Source organism: Cucurbita moschata, unplaced genomic scaffold (assembly GCF_002738365.1).
Source record: "Cucurbita moschata cultivar Rifu unplaced genomic scaffold, Cmos_1.0 Cmo_Scf00006, whole genome shotgun sequence".
Lineage (NCBI taxonomy): Eukaryota > Viridiplantae > Streptophyta > Magnoliopsida > Cucurbitales > Cucurbitaceae > Cucurbita > Cucurbita moschata.
The window spans coordinates 3,338,618-3,359,792 of record NW_019268522.1 but is presented as its reverse complement, the minus strand read 5'-3'; the positions used below and the strand labels follow the sequence as shown (position 1 = coordinate 3,359,792).

Sequence of the window (21,175 nt, the reverse complement as noted above, 5' to 3'; positions counted from 1 at the left end):
ATCTTTCCATTTATTGTTATTTCCATTTATTACTATTTTCATATCCTTGTAATTTATTTGATTATAAATAAGATAACTTTCACACCATTTAGGTGTGGTGGATTAATCAAACATTCACAACCTCCCTCCCCATCATTCAAATCACTCCTCTCAATCTCACTTAATTTTCTGTTGTCACCAACAATAAAAGCCAAATATTCTAACCGGGACAACAACGAAAAAGTTGTTATATGTGAAAAAAATAAGAAACTTGAGAAGAGAGAATAAATGAAAATTGCAAAAAAGAAAATGATAATAAAATTAAATAGTTCCATTGTCGGAAATCAAACCCGAGTTTCTGTTGGACAGAAATGGAAGAATTGGTGAATATTTTGGTCGCTCGAACCCAAGTTTTAGTGGGTGAAAACCAAATACGGTAACAGCTAAATACAATCGATGAATTATGTGTGAAAAAAAAGAAACGTGAGGAGAGAGAATAATTGAAAATTTCAAAAAAAAAAAATATATATATATATATAGAATAAATAAAACAACTAAATATTTTCGTTGCCCGTAATCAACCCCGATCCTCTTGAGTGAAAGTCAGATTAAAAAAAAAGCGATAAAATTAGGCCCGACTAAAAATAATACAACACCACAGTTAAAAACTAAAATTCAAATAAAAAAACAATACAAAAAAAGGTGTTGCTCTAGTTATTTATAAAGAGGGGACGAGAACTGAATATAAAGTGAATACAAATGACGACCCACAAAAAATACAAACTAATTGACGCCTCGAGTCGACACTCCTCTATGATAGCGCATCTCCCGATCACCTCTCCACCTTGACCAGTACTTGAAAAGAAAAAGGAAAAGAGGTGGGTATAAAAATTATATATAAGCAATCTACTTGTAGACTCTCATCGCTTCCTTAACTTAGTAAATTACCATCGGTTTCTCTTAAATCCTAAGAAGTTCTTTCTTGATGTCAACTACTTATGTAATCCATTTTCCCCTTTCAAGCCGGGTTTGTCCTACCCACCATAGTGTCTCTTTATGTTGTCTACTCATGTAGTCCCTCGTTCCCTCATAAGACAGGTTTACAAGTATTCACCTGTTTCTACACACAGTAGCCTCTACTTTTCATAATTGAGAAATACTTATCAATGCATCGAGGTCATTCTTATTCTTTATTAATTTTTATTTCATTTCATGCTTAGATCCCTACACAAGATTATAATTCATTTGGAATACCCACCGACTAATTTTAGAAATTTGTTTTAATGGTAAGGACTTAAATGGTTTAGAGATATCTTTCAAAACTCTAAGTTCTTAGAGTCAACCTAGAAGCTAAGACTTAAATGGTTTAGAGATATCTTTCAAAACTCTAAGTTCTTAGAGTCAACCTAGAAGCTAAGAATACACCGATTGTAGCTGATACTCCTAATTGTAATACATAATTAATTTCTAGGTTAAAATATCATTATGGTATCTATACTTTGAAACGCATTTCATTTTAGTTTTTGTACTTTCAGATATCCAAATCTACAGTGATGCAAATTTATGTCGACCTAGTTAAAACAATATTAAAAAAAAAAAAGAGTAATATTTATCGATACATCCTATGTAGCAAAAAAAAATATACACTTGTCGTTGCTTTTAAATTCAAACATATTGAAGTTTGTAACATCGAAAAAACACAAATTCAATACTAAACCATGCTTTTTTGCAAGATTTTTGTTGACGTTGCATCAATTGTCAATCTTGTAGCGTGAGAAGCTAAAACATTTCTTATAATACAAACATTATTCTCTGGTTTAGGTTCTCGAGCAATTTATGCTCTTCAAAAAAGTCTTCAAAAATATAACACTTACTACATGTGTGTAGATTGGATCTTTAAAAACTTCAAAGATTTAAGTTGAATAGGTAACAAAATAAGGATCAAATATCCTCTGAAAGAAATTTAACATTGAAAACGTTACTAAGTTATCCTAACAATGAAAATATAATTGAAAGGCAGAAAAGATTGTGTATGGCTTTATTTCGTGATCTTCTCAATAGACATGATCATCCTATTGCCTTTATCCTGGAAAATGATTAATAATAATATGATTAGTATTTAAAACTCACAAGTGACCCAATGCTGAGATCAATAAATCCAAACACACTCATTATGGTTTCGTGCTTTATCAGACCTAAAATCATGTTTATAACCTTTGGTTCAAATTCCATTCTCATCGTGGATTTAGATGCATAATATTTGTCTATACATTGTCTATACATGACCCACACATATGTATGTGGACCAACAAGGTGAATACCCTGTTTTCATAAACATAGGCTTGCATTTACACTTATGCACTCTTGCAAAGCCGAACCACGAAAAGAAATAGGACCCAAAATCATTCTTATAGGTATGTGACCATATAAAGGTGTGAGGAGAAGTAATCTATGTTCAATGTATATACAATCTGCATGAGGTCCAGCGACTCATAATATGACGCATACAATACTTCTATGTTATCATGAGATAAGTTCTCCATGAGGCTAACATACACAATCAGGGCATTTCTAACATATTTTATTACGTATTTCAATTCACATACCTCAAGAGTCATACATATGGTCATATCATCATGGTCATAAGATTTACATGCATGGAAGTTCGATGCATCAAATAAAAACACATATATAATCATATCATTACCATATAACATGTAATAAACCACCACAAAATGTGTTAAATATACGACACAAGAATTTCATCCAACAGGCTCGTAGACGTTCCAACAGTGAGTCCACGTACAGTTCATGCTCAACTTGATGCTCTTAAGCTTGTTTTGACCAAACATTCTTCCGTTTAGCTTCGTTTAATCTAATTTCACCTATAATATTCATCCATTTGTAAAACTGAACTTAGCCTGTCTATGGAGCCAACCTCATTAACTATCCTAAAATCAATCCTAAATAGTGTTAATAATATTTAATTATCACAAAACAATGGCTACACTGGCTACACTGACCTATTATGGCCTTACTTATTTTAGGTAATTGGATTGAACTATTAACAACCATCCATTGCATGTATTCGAAGGACCAACCAACCACCCACCGATCCATTACATGTATTCGAAGGACCAACCAACCACCCACCAATCCATTACATGTATTCGAAGGACCAAAGATTCCAAGTTCGATCTAAGAATTATTCATCCTTCTAACCAGCTCTTAGTTGAAATCTTTAGTTGGAATCATTCGTTAAGTTAACTTTATTGGTAAAATTTTGGATCCTAGCTACCCACTTATCAAGTATACAAGTGAAGCTAAAAGCGATAAAGAATAAAGAGAAAAATGGGTTCCAGGATAAACAACCCGTTGTGGCTAAAGAAAAGGAGAAGAAACATGGAATAACAATCAGGACTTGGATGATGTTGATAATTAATAAATTTACATCTTCTTGTAAGCAAACCAGAAGAAATCAGATGCTATATAAATGAAATTACGAGCAATAACTCACCTTGATAAACTGCTTGTGGGTCGAAATGAGCCGAGTTCATCAGCTAAGGCACCTACTTCCTTCCCTTGAAGTTGGAAATTCAAATGCTCGACTCGACATCTATAATCAAGAAAGACAAGAGCTACTTACTCGTGCATGCCATTGTCCCCATCCCCTTCACTTAAATCAAGATCAGCAAGCAACTCTTCAAGTGGTACCGAAGGTCCATCTTCCCCATCAGTCATTTCAGACGGTTGGTATTCTCGATTTCGGTACAACGATATGTTGAACCTCAAATCTGGATTCTCCTCCAAATCTCTCAAAAACTGTTCGTACTCCAAGTGCATCTTATCTTGCTCTGCTCTACCTTGATCTTTATCATCAACATCCATTTCAAGAGATTTTAGCTTCCACGATCGAGGCTTCCCACGCTTTCTCTGGCGTTTTTCTTCATAACTCTTCTTGATTAAAATAGCTTCTGGAAGTTGAAGGCCCTTATATTTTTCTAGCTCCATATCATTACTATTGGCTCTATAGAGATCATAACCAAGGGCATAATCCCCAGGGTTTAGAATATGACCCAGATGGGTTCTTATGTTGAATATCGTGTCATTCCTTCCAAAGTCTGATACACGAGCTATCTGAGCATCGGCCAAAATATACTTCGAACCACTGACATTGACTTCAGTAGACACATTCTCAATATCTAAAACGATATATTCGACAAGCTGCCTGCTAGTGAGTAGAGGCTTAAAGGATGTCCTCCAATACTGCTCCGCATCCAAGAAGCAGTGCCTTAAGGTTAATGGATCAAGCAAAGCCACGGAGTTTGTAACTTTAGTGCAAATTACAAGAGGGCCAATATTGCCCAAACTAACAGCAACTTTAGGAGGCAAGCATATCAAATCCTCGCGACATATTGGAGATAATTCAACGGAGAACGTGTGCTTATAGTTGTGAACGTTACTCTTAGAATCATGAGAAACAAGTTGTTTATCTTGGCGGCTCCTAATTGGAGCAACCTTTCCAATAAATTCCACAAACTTGACACCATGACTCCTATTAGAAAAGAAAAAGTCAATGCCTTGATCCATCTGTTTTATCCTTATGGCATTGGCAGCAGCACTGTGCTTTAATATCAGTTGCTCCAAGAAGAAAAAGGTACGCCGGTGAGGAACGTGCTGCCGGAGTTGAACAGAAGCCACCCACTGGTCAGGATTGGCCTGGACCCTTGAGCAAGACTCGCACAAGTGATCCTGTACAACATACTCAACAACATAGGACTGTTCTAAAAGTGCTCCATGAAGGACTTCTTTCTGCACTTTCAACTTCACCTTGATCCTCTTGGAATGGGGTTCTGTCCAAACAAATTCAGCATGTAGCAGTTTAACCTTATTCAGATTTTTTAACCTTTTGATACAGAATGTCAATAGTTTCTTTGATTCTAATTGTGCTTTGATCCAAGTTCGCGGTGGCTGCAAGTAACTTTCGCAATCCGGACAATGCATAATAGTCAATTGCTTCTGTAAACCTTCTGTGATGTCAACTTCGGAACACAAACACTTGACGCACATATTGGCAGCATTTGGTGCCATGGGAATTCCACATTTGCAACATAAAACACTGCCAATAGTCTGTTGAACTGTAAACAATCCTGTTTCTCCAGCCATAGTTTATACTCCTACAAAAGATGAATCGACGAACACTAGGGTTGAATTCTAAAGCCCTTTGTTTAAGCAAATAAGTTCGGAGAATGGATGAAAACAAAAACAAAAACAAAACAATTCAATCAAGGCCAAAATCTAAATCTCTGATTCAAGGCCACCATGAGAAGAGCGTCAGATAAACCTATTCTCAAGAACCGAACAACAATTTAGGCCCAGAAAATGATCAATCATATTAAAAAATTGATACAAACAACTGAGAGAATCCAATAACAAATCCTCCGATTAACCAAATCAACATCAAATTATTCAATTGTGTCGTGATCATGTTCGTATCTTAAAAAAAAAATCGTGTTGCGATCACAAAAACCTAAGGATTTTCCTTTGCTGAGATAAGTAATGCGGAAGAACAGAAATCGTAGCAAATTAATCACAGAATTACCTCGGAAGAGATCAGAAACAGCCACTAAGACGAAACGCTGTTCGTCGGAGAAAAAGATCGCGCAAGGGTCTGTTGCCGGAGTTACGAGCTGCTATCACCTAAAAACTCGCCGGAATTGGGCTGATGGCTGAAGGTTCACGAAAGGGCCAGAAAGAGAGTTCAGGGCTTTCAGACTTTTTTTTTTTTTTTTTTACAATTTATCTAATAATATGAATAAAATAGCTTTAAAAAAAATACAAATATATAGTTTAGTTCTTGAAATATATACTATTTTTCAATTTTTCCTCTAATATTCTAAACATTTTAATTTTATCATTTTAGTGCATTTGGTTGGATTTTGGAAAATGAATCCAATATTTAAAATTCAAAAGTTTTATGTGAAAGATAATTTTAAAATTAATATAACTATCTAACTTTTCTAAATCTAAATCTAAATCTAGCGGTTTATAGAAACATAATATTTTTTTTTTGTATAGGATATAAGAATCACGGTGTTTTCAAATAGACTTATTGCAAGGTTCGAACCTACAACGAATTTTCCATTTGTGATAGAATTGCATACGAGCTATTCAATCAAGTTTTGATCTAGTTCGATGGTAGAATGATTTAGACAAGAATTGCATCCGAGCCATTCAATCAAGTTTTGATCAAGTTCGATGGTAAAGTGACTCAATTGAGAACAATTGTATCCGAGCCATTCAATCAAGTTTTGATCAAATTCGATAGTAGAGTGACTCAATTTAGAATAATTGCATCTGAGTCAATCAATCAAGTTTTGATCAAGCTCGATGGTAGAGTGACTCAATTTTGAACAATATTTGGCTTCTAAATTTTCGATAGTAATAGGTAATCTAGTTCGATGGTAGAGTGACTCAATTTAGAACAATATTTGGCTCTAAATTTTCGATAGTAATAGGTAATCTAATTCTAATTCTAGTCTTGTTGATCTAATTCTAGTTTATCTCTTGGTTGATCCGAATTGCTTCTAGATTTTCGATCGTGAGAGGTAATCTAATTCTAACTCTAATTCTAGCATTCGAATTTTGTACCCTCTAATTCTAGCATTCGAATTTTGTACAATATTAATTACTTTGATTCAAGGGATCTTGCTTAATCAAGGGTTCTTGCTTCAACAAAAGCTTGGATCGTTTTGATCGTAATAGGTTTCTAATTCTAATTCTAACATTCGAATTTTGTACAATATTAATTACTTTGATTCAAGGGATCTTGCTTAATCAAGGGTTCTTGCTCATTCGAATTTTGTACAATATTAATTACTTTGATTCAAGGGATCTTGCTTAATCAAGGGTTCTTGCTTCAACAAAAGCTTGGATCGTTTTGATCGTAATAGGCAAGGGATCTTGCTTAATCAAGGGTTCTTGCTTCAACAAAAGCTTGGATCGTTTTGATCGTAATAGGTTTCTAATTCTAATTCTAACATTCGAATTTTGTACAATATTAATTACTTTGATTCAAGGGTTCTTACTTCAACAAAAGCGCTTCAACAAAAACTTGGATCGTTTTGATCGTAATAGATAATCTAATTCTAGTCTTATCTCTTAGTTGATCCGAATTGCTTCTAGATTTTCGATCGTAAGAGGTAATCTAATTCTAATTCTAGCATTAGAATTTTGTATAAGAAGATATTAATTACGATTCAAGGGTTCTTGCTTCAACAAAAGCAACAAAAGCTTGATCGTTGGACTGAAGATTAAAGTTGCCTTATTATCATGGAAAGTTAATCAAATATGAATATCATAAGAAAGAATCATAAATACAAGTTACAGCACTCGATCAACACTACAGCATCACAGATAAACGCAGATACGAGTAAAATCTTGATGAAATATACTCGCCATAAAAAAAAACTCTCATCCCATAGCTTCTCAAAAGGCAAGGGAGAACAAGAATGCAATTTTAGTAGTTTTTGATGAAACAAATGGTGTGTTCTAAATTTCTCGATCGCACCTCGGCATCACTATATTACCGCAGTTGTCAGTCGGAGCGAGTCGGTTCGGTTATAACCTTGCCACCATAAGGACCTCTTGGTCGTACGAGGTCGAGGATGAGGACGAGGACGAGGACGACACCCATCTAGATCAAATGCATCAGTACTTCACCATAGAAATGGTGTCAATTGTGTCCACCACAAGGCAATGGCCAAATACTATCTATTGCTGATTTGGGCTCACAAAACCTTCAATCAAATTTTCAAATTCAGTGATGATAAGGAATCTGCAAATAGAGTACACACATTTGAGTATAAGGGTACGTTCATATAATTACCTTTTCCTGCTTCATTCTAAACTCGAATCGAACACGTTCTGAGCGCACTGGACGGTGGAGCCTCATGAGACGAAACCGATGTGTTCCTTCGAATAACATCGGTCGCTTGAGAACATAAACCAGATAATGTTTCGATTAGAAGAAGATTGTCTGATTATATGTTCTTTTACAACAATTTTTCTCTTACTATACAAGTTCGTTTTTAATCTCGGAACCGAAATTTTGTTTCTCATAAGCATTATAAATCAGACAACGTTCGAAACAACAGTATCTCCCTTTCATCATCTTTTGAATATTCGGGATGATTTAGCAAGAATTTCATTAACGAACTAATGTTAGTATATTAGTTTGTTACTTATCATTTCGGATATAAATGAACAAAAGCAACAAGTGTAGTAAGTTTTTAGCAAAAACTAAGAAACCTATCAACCCTCGTGTTTCAACTAATAGGCTGTAACAATCCAATCTAAGCCCACCGCTAGTAGATATTGTCCTCTTAGGGCTTTATATTTTGGGCTTCCTTTCAAGGTTTTTAAAACGCGTCTGCTAAGAAGAGGTTTCCGCACCTTTATATAAAGGGTGTTCCGTTCTCCTCCCCAACTGATGTGAGATCTTACAATCCACCCCCCTTCAAGGCCCAGTTCTCCTTGGCCCTCGTTCCTTACTTCAATTGATGTACGATCTCACAATTCCCCCCTCCCCCCCCCTTTCGGTGCCCAGCGTCCTCGTTGGCACACCGCTCGGTATCCACCCCCCTTTGAGGCTCATCGTCCTCGCTGTCATACCGCCCAGTGTCTGGCTCTGATACCACTTGTAATAACTCAAGCCCACCGCTTGCAGATATTGTTCTCCTTGGGCTTTCCCCTCGAGGTTTTTAAAACGTGTCTGCTAGGAAGAAGTTTTCACACCCGTATAAACGGTGTTCTATTCTCCTCCCCAATCGATGTAGGATTTCACAATCCATCCCCTTTAGGGCCCAACTTCCTCACTGGCACTCGTTCTCACTCCAATCGATGTGGGATCTCACGATCTACCCCCCTACAAGGCCTAACGTCCTCACTGGCACACCGCTCGGCGTCCACCCCCCTTCGAGCCTCACCATCCTCGCTGGCACATCGCCCGATGTCTGACTCTAATACCATCTATAACAGCCTAAGCTCACCGCTAGCAAATATTGTCCTTTTTGGCTTTTCCCTTTCAAGCTTCTCCTCAAGGGTTTTAAAACGCATCTGCTAGAGAGAGGTTTTCACACCCTTATAAAGGGTGTTTCGTTCTCCTCCCCAACCAATGTGGGATCTCACATAGACAATACGGAATTCTATAATTCTAAAGAAGATTAACCATTTATAGCAAAATTAACACGATCATATAGAAAAGCTTCGAAGTATATTTTTCGGGGTTAAAAAATATATATAGATTTGCATTTACGTGTATAATATATATATATATACCTCTAACAGTTCATATTTCAATTAAACAATAAGAGAGGATGACAGAAAAACGCAGCCAATGCATCTTGCATATATAACACAATAACAAATCATGTGTACCTGTGCGAAAACGCTACTCGTTTCACGATAACGGAGGGGAAACTCCTCGAAGCGAAACAATTGAGACTGCTTCTATGATGCAATCAGCCTCCGACCAGGTCCGAGAGATCCTCTTTTGCCCAAGAGGAACAGAAATCCTTTTTCTTTCCCCAACGGAAACGAAACTCCACGGAATAAGCCGAGTTCTTTCTTTTTTCGTCTTTACAATTAGCCTCTATCCAAATTGCAAATTACCTCTTTCGCTAATTGAGTAGCCTCTCGTATATTTCCTTCCGAACAAAGAGAAGAAAGTAGAGGATAGTAAAAGTTGAAGTCCTCAAAATGAGGCCTCTTTTCCCGATCCTCGTACTTCATGTTTTCAATCGTGTTAACATCAAAGGTTCCCGAACGAACAACATCGACAAATTTCTTGTCATTTATATGCAGTTTATGAGGTTGGCTGTAATCAATAGAACGCCTCTGAGCAGAGAAAAACATGGAGCCAACTTCATTAAGAACGGCGTAGGCTTCTAAGACACGTCCTTCCTCACATAAAAGGGTGAGGGTGCTTTCTATAGACTCGGTTTCAATCTCGGTATCAACCTTGTTAATCAACTCCATCGCCGTTCGGGATTGTATCATCTCGAGGAGTATATCTCTTGCTTCTTCCATCCTTCCCTTGGCACAAAGACCTCTTATCAAATACAAGAAGCCCAAAAAATCAGGTGAAATGTTTTTGTTCTTGAACTCGAAAAAGGATGAAAGAGCACCCTCCATGTCACCGTTTCGACAATAAGCCTTAATTGCCGAGCTCACCGAGAATTCATCGGGACTAAACACTTCGGTCTCCATGTCACGTAAAAGCTTATTGGCTTCTTCAATTTGACCAATCCTAATGTAACCATCAATCATTGAATTGCAAATGTGGGTATTTGGTTTAAGACCTTTCGAGGTCATCTGATCAAACAACTGCCTTGCATCTTCCAGATATCCTTCTCGACATAAAGAGTCGATTAGCGTCCCATATGTGATTACCGTAGGTATCAAGCCTATCCTTTCGAGCGAATCGAAGAGCCGAAATGCTTCGATAAGACAACTTTGAAGGCACAGTCCCTTTATCACAATATTGTAAGAGACGATATTCAACTTTATTCCATTTGTTTGAGCGTAAACGCAGATATCCAGTGCCTCGATCATTCGTCCACCTTTACAAAGACCGCAAATTAGAATCGAATAATCAAATACGTCACCGGGCAAGAGATTACTTCCACTCTTCATCACAAGATTATAAGCATCGAAAAATCTCCCTTCTCGTACTAGCACTTTAAACACGGTATCAGGAACCATGCACGTTAAAAATTTATCTTCCATTTTCTCCGAAGTCGAAAGATTGAGCTTCGTAACTCGAAAATCTGCCATTGTTTGCTTAACAATTCGCTCAGCTAGGCCATATTCTTTCAAAAAGTTACTTAAAATGGGCAGACTTATCCATGTCTTTCCTTCACTGTTCAATGCTTTTATGAGTAAATAATACGTTTTTGTTTCGAGAAACGACCTGGTTTTTCTCATTCTTGAACACAATTCAATCGCCGTCTCCGAGAAGCCTCTCTTGCATAGAAACCGAATAGCATCGTTGCATATAACATTGTAAACATCTCGTTCCAAATTTTCCATCCCGTGCAGCACCTCACAAAGCCCTGCTGCACCTTTTTGTTCAAAAATGGTTCGGATCAGCATCTTATACACACCTACATCCAAACTCAAAACTTTCGGGTTCAGTTCAATAAAGACCTCACACACCTTTTCGACTAGACCTTCTCTGCATAACGTTTTCATAATACCATTGTAAACAGCCATTGAATCACACGATGCCGACTTGAACTCTTCGAATATCTCGAGTGCTTCATCAATCCTACTAATATTACAATATCCGTTAATCATCGTATGGTACGTAACTGAATCTGCAACAAGACCGATTTCTGGCATTCTCTTGTAGAGTATATACGCATCTTCGAATGCGCCAATCATAAACAGCGCTTTGATCATAACATTACACATGACAACGTCCAGAGAAATCCCAGCATCTTCAAGTCTCGTCTTTGTTTCGAAAATTCCATCGATGTTCCGTTCTTGGACGTATCCATGTAAAAGTGTACTATATGTAATAACATCTCCATCTAAATCCTTCGAAAGTCTATCTGCCTCCGACGTTCTCCCCAGTTTACAGAGTCCATTAATCACAGTGTTATACGTAACAATACTCGGTTTTATCCCTCTCGTTTCCATTTCATCAAGAAGACCGAAAACACGACTAAAATCTCCTTTTCGGCAACATCCATCAATCAAAGTTGCATACATAAACTCATCCACGTCTATCTCCAAACCTTTAATCATTTCGAAAAGAGAAAACGCTTCCTCGAGTTTCCCTTTCTTGCAAAAACCGAGCATAATCACTGTATATGTAACCGAACTTGGTTCTAATCCTGATTTCCTCATCCTCTCTAAAACCCCAAATGCCTTCTCGACATTTCCCGACTTCGAAAGACCGTGTATCAGAACTGTAAAACTCACTATATCAGGTCTTATTCCTTTCTGAATCATTTCCCTATTCCTCTTGAACACATCTAATAACAATCCCTCAGCAACATACCCACAAATCCAACAACTATAGAAAACAACATCAAATGCCAAATTTTCGTTCTCCATTTTGCAAACCAAATCCTTAACTTCATTAACTCTATGCAACTTAGAGAGTGCGCTAGTCAGTGCAGTATAAGTCACCAAATTAGGTTTCAAGTTCCCCAATTCTTTAGCATTTTCATAAAACTTCAAAGCTAATTCAGGTTTCCCAATGTTACAAAACCCAGAAATTACAGAACTACAGACAAAATTATCAAATGGGTAGTTCACGTTTTCATCAGACATTATCTCTAGAATCTGAACTGTCTCATCCATCAATCCAAGAGAGCTAAATTTATGAATCAACACACAAAAAGTGAAAGAAGAAGGCAAAATACCATGATTCCTCAAGCAATCTCGCAATACCCATAATGCCTTTTCCGGGTCTTGTTTGTCGAGACAAAGCCCTCGAATCAGCAAGTTCCATAAGCGATTTTGTTGAAGATTTGAAGCCGCTGCCATCTGGGTCTTCAAGATTTGCTCTAATTCTCCGTATTTGTGGGATTTGAGGAGTGCCCATGTGAGAATCGAGTGAGTTTTGGAGTTTCCTTTGATTTGGTTCGAGTTCATTTGAGAGATGAACTGGATGACATAGTTGAATCTGTGGCTCTGATATAGAAAACGAAGGAAGTGATTGATGGATTTCAGAGTAGGAGCGAAGCCGGTTTTGAACAATGTTTGAAGACATTGGATTTTCGAGGAAGCGTTTAAATAGAAAGTTGAATGACGAACTCGTTTGGGATTGAAAATGGTGGAAAGAAGAAGCATGGTTCCAAGGGATTAGAATTTGGAAACGCCCTCCATGAATGCTCTCTTGCAGGCGGCGATCATCTACTCCACGGAGAACGGCAAATGCCTTATGGATTACAGTATTTACTCTTTTCTTGATGAATTCTGTTGGATTTTCAATTATGCCATACAAACGACGTCGTTTTGATGTAGTTTCATCTCTTCTTCTTCTTGAAGCCCCAAGCGATGACAACGCACATTCAGCCATTTCAGGAATCAACCTGTTCTGCCCTCTCCGACTGCCGTCTCGCCGCCGCCTCCTCTTTCCATTCGACGTCGCCGCCTCTGTCCTCCTCCCCCTCTCCATCGGACGCCACCGCCGCTGTCCTGCCAATTCTGTTTCTTCCCAAGTATGTTTTGTTTCATACGTAAGTTCTTCGATTCAGTATTAAATATCAATTTCACTTCACATTATCTTGTTTCCCGAGGAGGGAAGCCATTAACGCTTCAAATCCCTTAAAAAACCACTGGATTCAGAATCGCGTTAATGTTTCTTCATTCAATAGTAGTTATCAGCACAAATCAAAATCGCCATTGATTGCATTCAACGATCCATTTTCACATCCCTAATGCTAACGAACCCTACAGAGAAAGAGGGAATTGGACGATGGAAGTCCCACATCTGCTAATTTAGAAAATTTGGTATGATACGAGGCCTTCTGGGGAAAATCCAAATCAAAGCCACGAGAGTTTATGACAATATCATATCATTGTGGAGAGTCGTGTTCATCTAGTAGGGTATCAGAGTTTAGTGTTCATCTAGCATCGTATCAGAGTCATGCCCTAAACTTAGTCGTGTCAATAGATTAGTAAATTCTCAAATGTCAAACAAACGACTCCAAAAAAAAAAGGAGTCGAGCCTCCTCTAAGAAATAGTAAAAGATGACTAAGACTCCAAAAAAAAAAAGAGTCAAACCTCGATTAAGGGGAGGCGTACTTTGTTCGGGGGAGGTGTTGGAAAGTAAAAGTCCCACGTCGGCTAATTTAGGAAATGATCAAGGGTTTATAAGTAAGGAAATCCAAAGTAAAGCCACGAAAGTTTATGTTCAAAGTAGACAATATCATACCATGGAGAGTCGTGTTCATCTAACAGCAGAAACGGGAAACTGAAAACAGTATTAGAAAACAAAATTAGTAATCAAAACTTAAGTGGAAGAAACCAGGAAGCCTCCCCCCTTGTTCTGAGTTCATCTTTTTACAGTCTCATACATATTTCAGACAAATTACATCTGATATCCTATTTAGCTTATTCCAACAGATACAAAGAATATTACAACCATATAAAATCTCTTTCTGAGTTACCTCATCGTTGGTATCCCATGGCTACTACAGGTATTCTAACCTTGTGACCCCTACTGCCCTTCAATATAACCTCGCCAAAACTATATGTTCCTGTCTGCGAACGAGCTGTGAGAGTTACTGAAAATTTTCTCGACGACCCGGATCGTAGAGTCATTGCTGGAGGATTTGTTTCTATGGCAATAGCAGGGTCCATTCTTGCAGTAACTGTGTAGGTTTCTTCCTCAGCAACATTTGTTACTGTGCGAGTAACAGTCTTAGTTCCCACAAGATGGGCGATGGTAATTGATGGGCTGTTTAGATTCCATGGATGTCCCATGGTGAAGTTGCAGGGTGAGTTAGTATAGTTGTGTATCTCGTGCACGTTGATACCCGCTGTCGTGCACAGAAATCCCAAGTAATCTTCATAACCTGAGATTTAGCAAGTTTCGGCATGAGCTGAGATAAGTTTAGCAGCAGATGTATGGGATAGGGGAAGTATAATGAACCTGCATCAAAGATGAGTCCAGGATCCAGTGCTGCTCTTGGGTTTACATGACCACTCCCGTAATCGAAAGGCGTTGCAGATACTAGTTTCATGACTTCTGTTTCGGAAAATTGTTGTGCTTTAAGAGGTCTTCCTGCTCTGTCCATTGTCGTTGATGTCGTCATCAAGGCCGATTTGATGGCTGCAGGACTCCAGTTAGGATGCTTCTGTTTTACAAGAGCTGCTATACCGGCTATATGCGGTGCTGCCATGCTCGTTCCAGAAATCATAGCAAATGCCTCTCCTGGAAGATGTAAAACAGTTAGTGTGATGTCCCACATTGGATGTGGAGGAGAACAAACCACCATTTATAAGGGTGTGGAAACCTTCCCCTAGCAGACGCGTTTTAAAGCTTTGAGGAGAAGCCTGAAAGGGAAAGCTCAAAGAGGACAATATCTGCTAGCAGTGGATCTGGGTCGTTACAAATGCTATCAGAGCCAGACATCGGACGATGTGCCAGCCTTCTCGCTGTTCCCCGAAGAGGGGTAGACACGAGGCGGTGTGCCAATAAGGATGCTGGGCCCTAAAGGGGGTGGTGGATTCGGGGGCGGTCTCACATCGATTGGAGGAAGGAAAGAGTGCCAGCGAGGACACTGGGCCCCGAATGGCGGTGGATTGTGATGTCCCACATTGGTTGGGGAGGAGAACAAACCACCATTTATAAGGGTGTGGAAACCTTCCCCCAGCAGACGTGTTTTTAAAGCCTTGAGGGAAAGCCCAAAGAGAACAATATCTGCTAGCGGTGAATCTGGGTCGTTACAGTTAGTATGGAGTATTTCATTAAAGTTTGATGTAAGCGTGGTGGTTTGCTAGAAAAAGGAACATTGATACTGAGATAAATGGATTTGATTATGCTCACCAACATAGTTAGGCTCGTCTGTACCATTTGGAGACCAAGCAGCCCATATCAAAGAACCAGGAGCTAGAATATCTGGTTTGAGAAGGTCAGCATCCTGAAAGCTAAAGTCTCTAATATTTGGTCCACGAGCAGAAAACAATGCAACCTCAGGAGCTGATTTGTACAATAAAGGCATCAAACCATCCCCAATGCTACCCACAGCGTCAAAGCTCTTGACCCGACCCGTCCAGTCTCGGGGTGTAGAGGTGTTATAGTAGTCAATAAGATCCTAAAAGTAAATTCCAGAGTACAAAATCACCAAATAGCCAAGCAGGAACAAACAAGCATAATGAATATATGAGGAGGGAAAAGAAAGGCAAAAGCTGGCGAAGACTAGCTCGAGTGTTCTATACTATTGATATTCCAATATGCAGGACGAAATCTAAGTATTTTCGAAGAGCGGGATGCACTAAAATGACACGAAATGTGTAAATATGTAACAGTATTGGTCGAGATAAGATTAGAAAACTACCATTGACTTGGTGACATCAGTTAAAAGAATCCCAGGAATGCCAACAGGAACAGGGTCAAATTTTGCTCCAGGAGAGACGTTTTCAACAGCAAGAACAAAGCCAGCAGCACCAAGGGCTTTTGCAGTTTGAGCGACCTTCTTGATTGAAGCAGTACCCACAACAAAACTGAATGAATAGCCACAAAGAAGAACCTTCCCTTCAACCAGTCGTTTGTTTAGAACTTCTGGTCTTTGGCAGTCAGAGGGGCTGGACTTCCTTACTGATGAATCTAACAGAACGTCGTTAGCTGCGACCAATGTGTACGTTCGGTTTAAATGTGTAGCAGCTGCACAAAACAACCAATTTAAACTCAATGATCTTAGTTTCAATAAAGCTACAAATTAATCTCAGCTCTCATTGAATCTTAACAAATTAGAGTTTCTTTTTGGGTGCAGATGATGAAACTTACGTGATAGCCCAAGTCCAGCCAAGATTTTTCCATTACCAAGTGTGAGATGGTTTTTGTATCTTCTGTCATCAATGGCAGCAGCCACAGTGGTTATCCATGGACTATAGGACACCAATGTTTTAGGAAATGGACCTCCATTTCCAGCAGCTTGCGCAACAAAGACACCAGCTTTTACAGCGGAAAGAAGGGTAGCATCAAAAGGGTTTAAATATGTGATCTTTGTAGTTGCAGGAGGACTATTTGGCCCCACCGAAAGACTCAGAATATCGACCCCATCATGTACAGCCTGTTCACATCAGTTCATTGCTTTCCATTAGAGAAAATGATCTCAAATCACAAGAGAGCTGGAATTAAAGGTGTGGTATCTTAATTTGGATGTACACACCTGATCAATAGCTGCCACTACATCAGCAACAAATCCTCCAAAAATCCTGTAGAGAGCTTTATATACAGCAATTCTGAAAGGTTTAGGAGGAGAATGATGTTAGGATCGCACAACAATGCACACACTCGATTTATATGAACACAAAGAACATGAGAGAGAAAATACAAGAAAAAATATTGGCTAAAGGCTTAGATTGATGATTTCGGGAGAGAAAATGCAAAAAAAATATTGACTAAAGGTTTATATCGATGGCTTCATTATGTACCGTAAGAATATAAGAAAGAACGTAGAGAATACAGAAAGTACATTTTTCTGTCTAACGGGTATAACCATCCACCGTATGAACATTTACCATATAGTTTTAATATAGCTTTAATATGCATACCAATTGAAAGCTACTTTAAATTGAGCCATTTCTATCTCCCTCACCTAGCACGGGGAGCCATCCCACTTGCTTTACCAAATTCATAGCCATGCAGTCTCACAGGGATTCCATTGTTTCCAGCTGCAATTGCTGCAGTATGGCTGCAACAGTAAAACATAAAGAAAACTGAAGACTGCAATATATTTCTTGTGTAAAAACAAGGTCCATGTTCACTTCAATGTATTTTCGATAATTAAGTAAAAAAAATATCGGTCTTATTAGGCATCACGACTCTCCACACAATGGTATGATATTCTCCACTTTGAGCATGAGCTCTCATGGCTTTCCTTTTGGTTTTCCCAAAAGGCCTCGTACCAATGGAGATAGTGTTTCTTACTTATAAACTGACGTGAGACTCCCCACGAACAATCCTCAACAAGTCTTAGGATGAAACACACTTTAATATATAATCATGATAGAGCGAAAAAGAAAAAAGGGCAAACCTTCCATGTCCGTCACCATCCAAAGGAGATGCAAAATGAATAGAAGGATTAAATGCCCCAGCTGCTTTAGCAGCTTCTGCAAAATGTTGAGCTCCAACAATCTTTCCATTACAAAAACTCTTCTTGGTGTTGGGGTCAACTTCACATTTCCCTTTATACTTCGAACATGGCCCGAAAGGTTCGGTATTATAGGTAGCAAAACTTGGATGGTGTGGATATATCCCTGAGTCCACAAATCCAATCACAATGTCTTCTCCAGCCCTGTCAAAGCCACCGCCGGTTGGCCATACGCCTGTTGGAAGACCCAAAAACTCCGGTGTGTGTGTTGTTAGTTTCCTAACCTTCCAGTCCCTCTCCACAGATTTTACAATTGGCGTGTGTCTTAGAGTCTCTGCCTACAAATGTAAGGGGTAATTAAATGCAAGACATATACTAATATTGCAACCGTCCAAGTCCACTACTAGTAGATAGTATCTGCTTTGGCCTGTTACGTATCACTATCAGCATCACGGTTTTAAAACGCGTCCACTAGGGAGAGGTTTCCACACCCTTATAAGGAATGCTTAGTTCCCCTCTCCAACTGATGTGGGATCTCACAACCCACCCCCCTTGAGGGCCAGCGTCCTCGCTGGTACACCGCTCGGTGTCTAACTCTGATACTATTTGTAACAACCCAAGTCCACCGCTAGCCGATATTGTCTTCTTTGGGCTTTTCCTTTCGGGCTTCCCCTCAAGATTTTAAAACACATCCACACCCAATGTTTCGTTCCCCTCTCTAACTGATGTGAGATCTCACAAATATTGTATGAGAACACGAGGATTTCTTAAGTCTAACCTGATCGTGCGAGATGTCAACTGCAAATCCATTGATGAGATGCTTATAACTATAGAGCTTCTTGAAGGATCCTCTCTCAAACAACATCCCAAGAAGCATGTCATGTTTATTTTCAAGGTGACGAGCATAGGATGTCACAATTTCACTGGGAAAAAAAAAAAAAAAAAAAAAAAAAAAAAAAAAAAACTTCCATGTATGAGATGCATAATATTCAGTAACATAAAGCTGGTAAATTCTAGCTAAACCAAATATCCTAATTTTATAAACAATTACGTGTTCTAATAGCTTACTAATCGGATCACGAAGACCAGACAAATCAAAACAAAGGGGTTAGCTTGTCAGCTCCCAAAATAATAAACCAAAATCCCTGTTTGAAAATGACATGTCAATACAAAAACCCACATGCAAAAGCCACAATAACGACAGAAAAAAGCTAAAAAAATTAGCTCAATGATTGTACACGTAAGGGTCCAAGTCCATCGCGGGTAGATAATGTCCTCTTGGGCTTTCCCTTTCTGACTTCCCCTCAACGTTTTTAAAACCCGTCTGGTGGGGAGAGGTTTCCACACTCTTATAAAGAATGTTTTGTTCTCCTCTCCAACTGATGTGGGATCTCACATTGGTTGGCTTGGGCCGTTACAAAGGGTATCAGAGCCCGACCCCGCGCGATTTGCTAGAAGAGGCTGAACCCCGAAGGGGATGGACACCAGGCAGTGTGCCAGGGAAGACACTGGGCCCTAAAGTGGGTGGATTGTGAGATCCCACGTTGGTGGGAGAGGGAAATAAAACACTCTTTATAAGAGTGTGGAAACTTCTCCCTAGCAAACGCATTTTAAAAACCTTGAGGGGAAGCCCGAATGGAAAAGCCTAAAGAAGACAATATCTGCTAACGGTGAGCTTGGACCATTGCAATGGCTGGAAAGCATTAGAAGATAATTTTCAACCATGATTATGAACTAATCAACCACTAACAAATACAGAACTGAATAGTTGAAACCTGGTAGAGTCGATCTTTTCATCAGATTCCACTGCAGTGGCCTCAAATCCATCAAGATCACCTTTATAACTCACAATAGGTTCTCCATCAATGGTGACAATGTAAATTTCCGCCTTCCCAACAACAAGAATCGCCAAAAACACAAGAACCGTGGGCTGGAAATTCCCCACCATAGTTCCCACTTCAGAAATTTACAAGATCTGAACAATCAGCCAAAATCAATAACTTCACAACGAAGAAAATCTCAAACCCAATATGAACAAAGAATCATAATCCTATTAGAACAACACAAGAAGAACCCAACCTTGAAAGACCAGAAACAGAGGTAGTAGCAAGACTTCCAACATCAATAGCAACCAATAAGAAACAGAGTAAAGTAAGAAATAGCAATATATGAACACTAGCTCAGTCAGTAAAAGCAGATTCGAAAACAACCCCAATGATAATCACCATTTTACCAAATCAAACATACTTACAAAAACAAATATACCTAAAAAAGGAAACGCAGCAATAAATAAACAAAAAGAATCCAACCCACCAAGCACTTTTACAAGCAATGCAAGCAAAGTATAAACAAATCGCCGAAAGCTCATTACACAACAAAAAGGCAAACATACGTAGAGAGATTAAAAAGGTTTGAAACATACAGTGAAATGCGATCGAGAAAACGAATCGGAGACGGCGAGGAAGATTTACATATAGAACAAATTTGGGATCGGATCAACAATGGAGGGTTGATTCAGAGATGGAGAAAGGAGGTAGGGTTTGGTGAGTGAAGGAAGAAGAAGAAGAAGAGTGAAGCAGGTAGCTAACAGAGATGAGGATCATGAAGTGAGTCACAGATTCAGAAATCCAATTGCTCAATTAATGCTTCAATTTTTTTTGCTCCATTGATTTTTTTTTTTTTTTTTTTTTGGTTAATTTTGGGTTTGAAACTGTGAAGATTTTCAGAGGAATTGGAGAGAGAAATAGGGGGGAAAAAGAAAAGGTAATGCGTAGTGAGAGATTGGCGCGAAAAATGTCGGATAGTTTAGTGAAATTACGCATTTACCCTTGAGAAATGTAGGGTTTGGGATATGATTGGTTGGAGTTCAAGGGTATTTCTGACTTTTCGATTTTGCTTTTCATTTCAAGGCATGTGCCTATGTCCTACTTGTGACAAAGGTAAATATATATATATTTTTTTTCTTATAATTTTGCTTTATTTTCTTATTTTCTTTCGTGTTAGAGATGTACACGGGGCGGGGAATGGGGAGAATTTCTCGTCACTATCTCGCCACCTATTTCATTCTTTATCTCCGCTACATTTTTCATTTACTTTTGTAGGGATGGAAACAGGAGTTTCCTATCGGTAATTTGTAGGATTGGATTTCAGTAATTTTTTTTCCGTTTATTATTCTTTAAAAAATAGAGATATTATAATTTTTCAATATAATTTTTATTAAAAATTTGTAAAATTTTATATATATATATATATAGAAAATATATTTATATTAAATGGGCGGGGACGAGGGGAGGCGGAGGATTGAGGGGGGACGAGGATGGAGAATGTAATCTTGTCTCTGGCCCCATTTATCTAAGGG

General features: G+C 38.5%; 3 protein-coding genes across 7 annotated transcripts; all 3 read right to left on the bottom strand.

Annotated features, from left to right (window-relative positions):
* Positions 1-1,968: 1,968 nt before the first annotated feature.
* Positions 1,969-5,767, bottom strand: LOC111444268 (60S ribosomal export protein NMD3-like). 3 transcript variants are annotated; one of them, XR_002710670.1, is made up of 3 exons: positions 5,582-5,767; positions 3,497-5,156; positions 1,969-2,065 (listed from the first exon to the last, which is right to left on the bottom strand). XR_002710670.1 is itself a non-coding variant. In XM_023082302.1 (2 exons), exon 2 carries the CDS (start codon positions 5,143-5,145, stop codon positions 3,622-3,624), a length of 1,524 nt encoding a protein of 507 aa, XP_022938070.1. In that variant the 5' UTR covers positions 5,146-5,156; positions 5,582-5,767; the 3' UTR covers positions 3,320-3,621. The 3 variants fall into 3 exon arrangements, 1 of the variants encoding a protein (XP_022938070.1); XR_002710671.1 differs by lacking the exon at positions 1,969-2,065 and adding an exon at positions 2,724-2,864; XM_023082302.1 differs by lacking the exon at positions 1,969-2,065 and having other exon boundaries at positions 3,320-5,156.
* A 1,549-nt stretch (positions 5,768-7,316) lies between these two features.
* On the bottom strand, positions 7,317-12,944 carry LOC111444078 (pentatricopeptide repeat-containing protein At5g57250, mitochondrial). Of its 2 annotated transcripts, none has more exons than XM_023082019.1 (3): positions 9,418-12,944; positions 7,866-7,972; positions 7,317-7,753 (listed from the first exon to the last, which is right to left on the bottom strand). In XM_023082019.1, the coding sequence occupies exon 1, from the start codon at positions 12,841-12,843 to the stop codon at positions 9,625-9,627; it is 3,219 nt and encodes a 1,072-aa protein (XP_022937787.1). In that variant the 5' UTR covers positions 12,844-12,944; the 3' UTR covers positions 7,317-7,753; positions 7,866-7,972; positions 9,418-9,624. The 2 variants fall into 2 exon arrangements, with proteins under 2 accessions (XP_022937787.1, XP_022937786.1); XM_023082018.1 differs by having other exon boundaries at positions 7,317-7,778; positions 7,868-7,972.
* Positions 12,945-13,953: 1,009 nt separating this feature from the next.
* LOC111444081 (subtilisin-like protease SBT2.5) lies at positions 13,954-20,564 on the bottom strand. Of its 2 annotated transcripts, none has more exons than XM_023082025.1 (11): positions 20,240-20,564; positions 19,593-19,792; positions 18,596-18,740; positions 17,761-18,155; positions 17,323-17,418; positions 16,894-16,966; positions 16,509-16,794; positions 16,060-16,385; positions 15,549-15,816; positions 14,652-14,933; positions 13,954-14,574 (listed from the first exon to the last, which is right to left on the bottom strand). In XM_023082025.1, exons 2-11 carry the CDS (start codon positions 19,763-19,765, stop codon positions 14,168-14,170), a joined length of 2,451 nt encoding a protein of 816 aa, XP_022937793.1. In that variant the 5' UTR covers positions 19,766-19,792; positions 20,240-20,564; the 3' UTR covers positions 13,954-14,167. The 2 variants fall into 2 exon arrangements, with proteins under 2 accessions (XP_022937793.1, XP_022937794.1); XM_023082026.1 differs by lacking the exon at positions 20,240-20,564 and adding an exon at positions 19,897-20,006.
* Between the last annotated feature and the right edge of the window lie 611 nt (positions 20,565-21,175).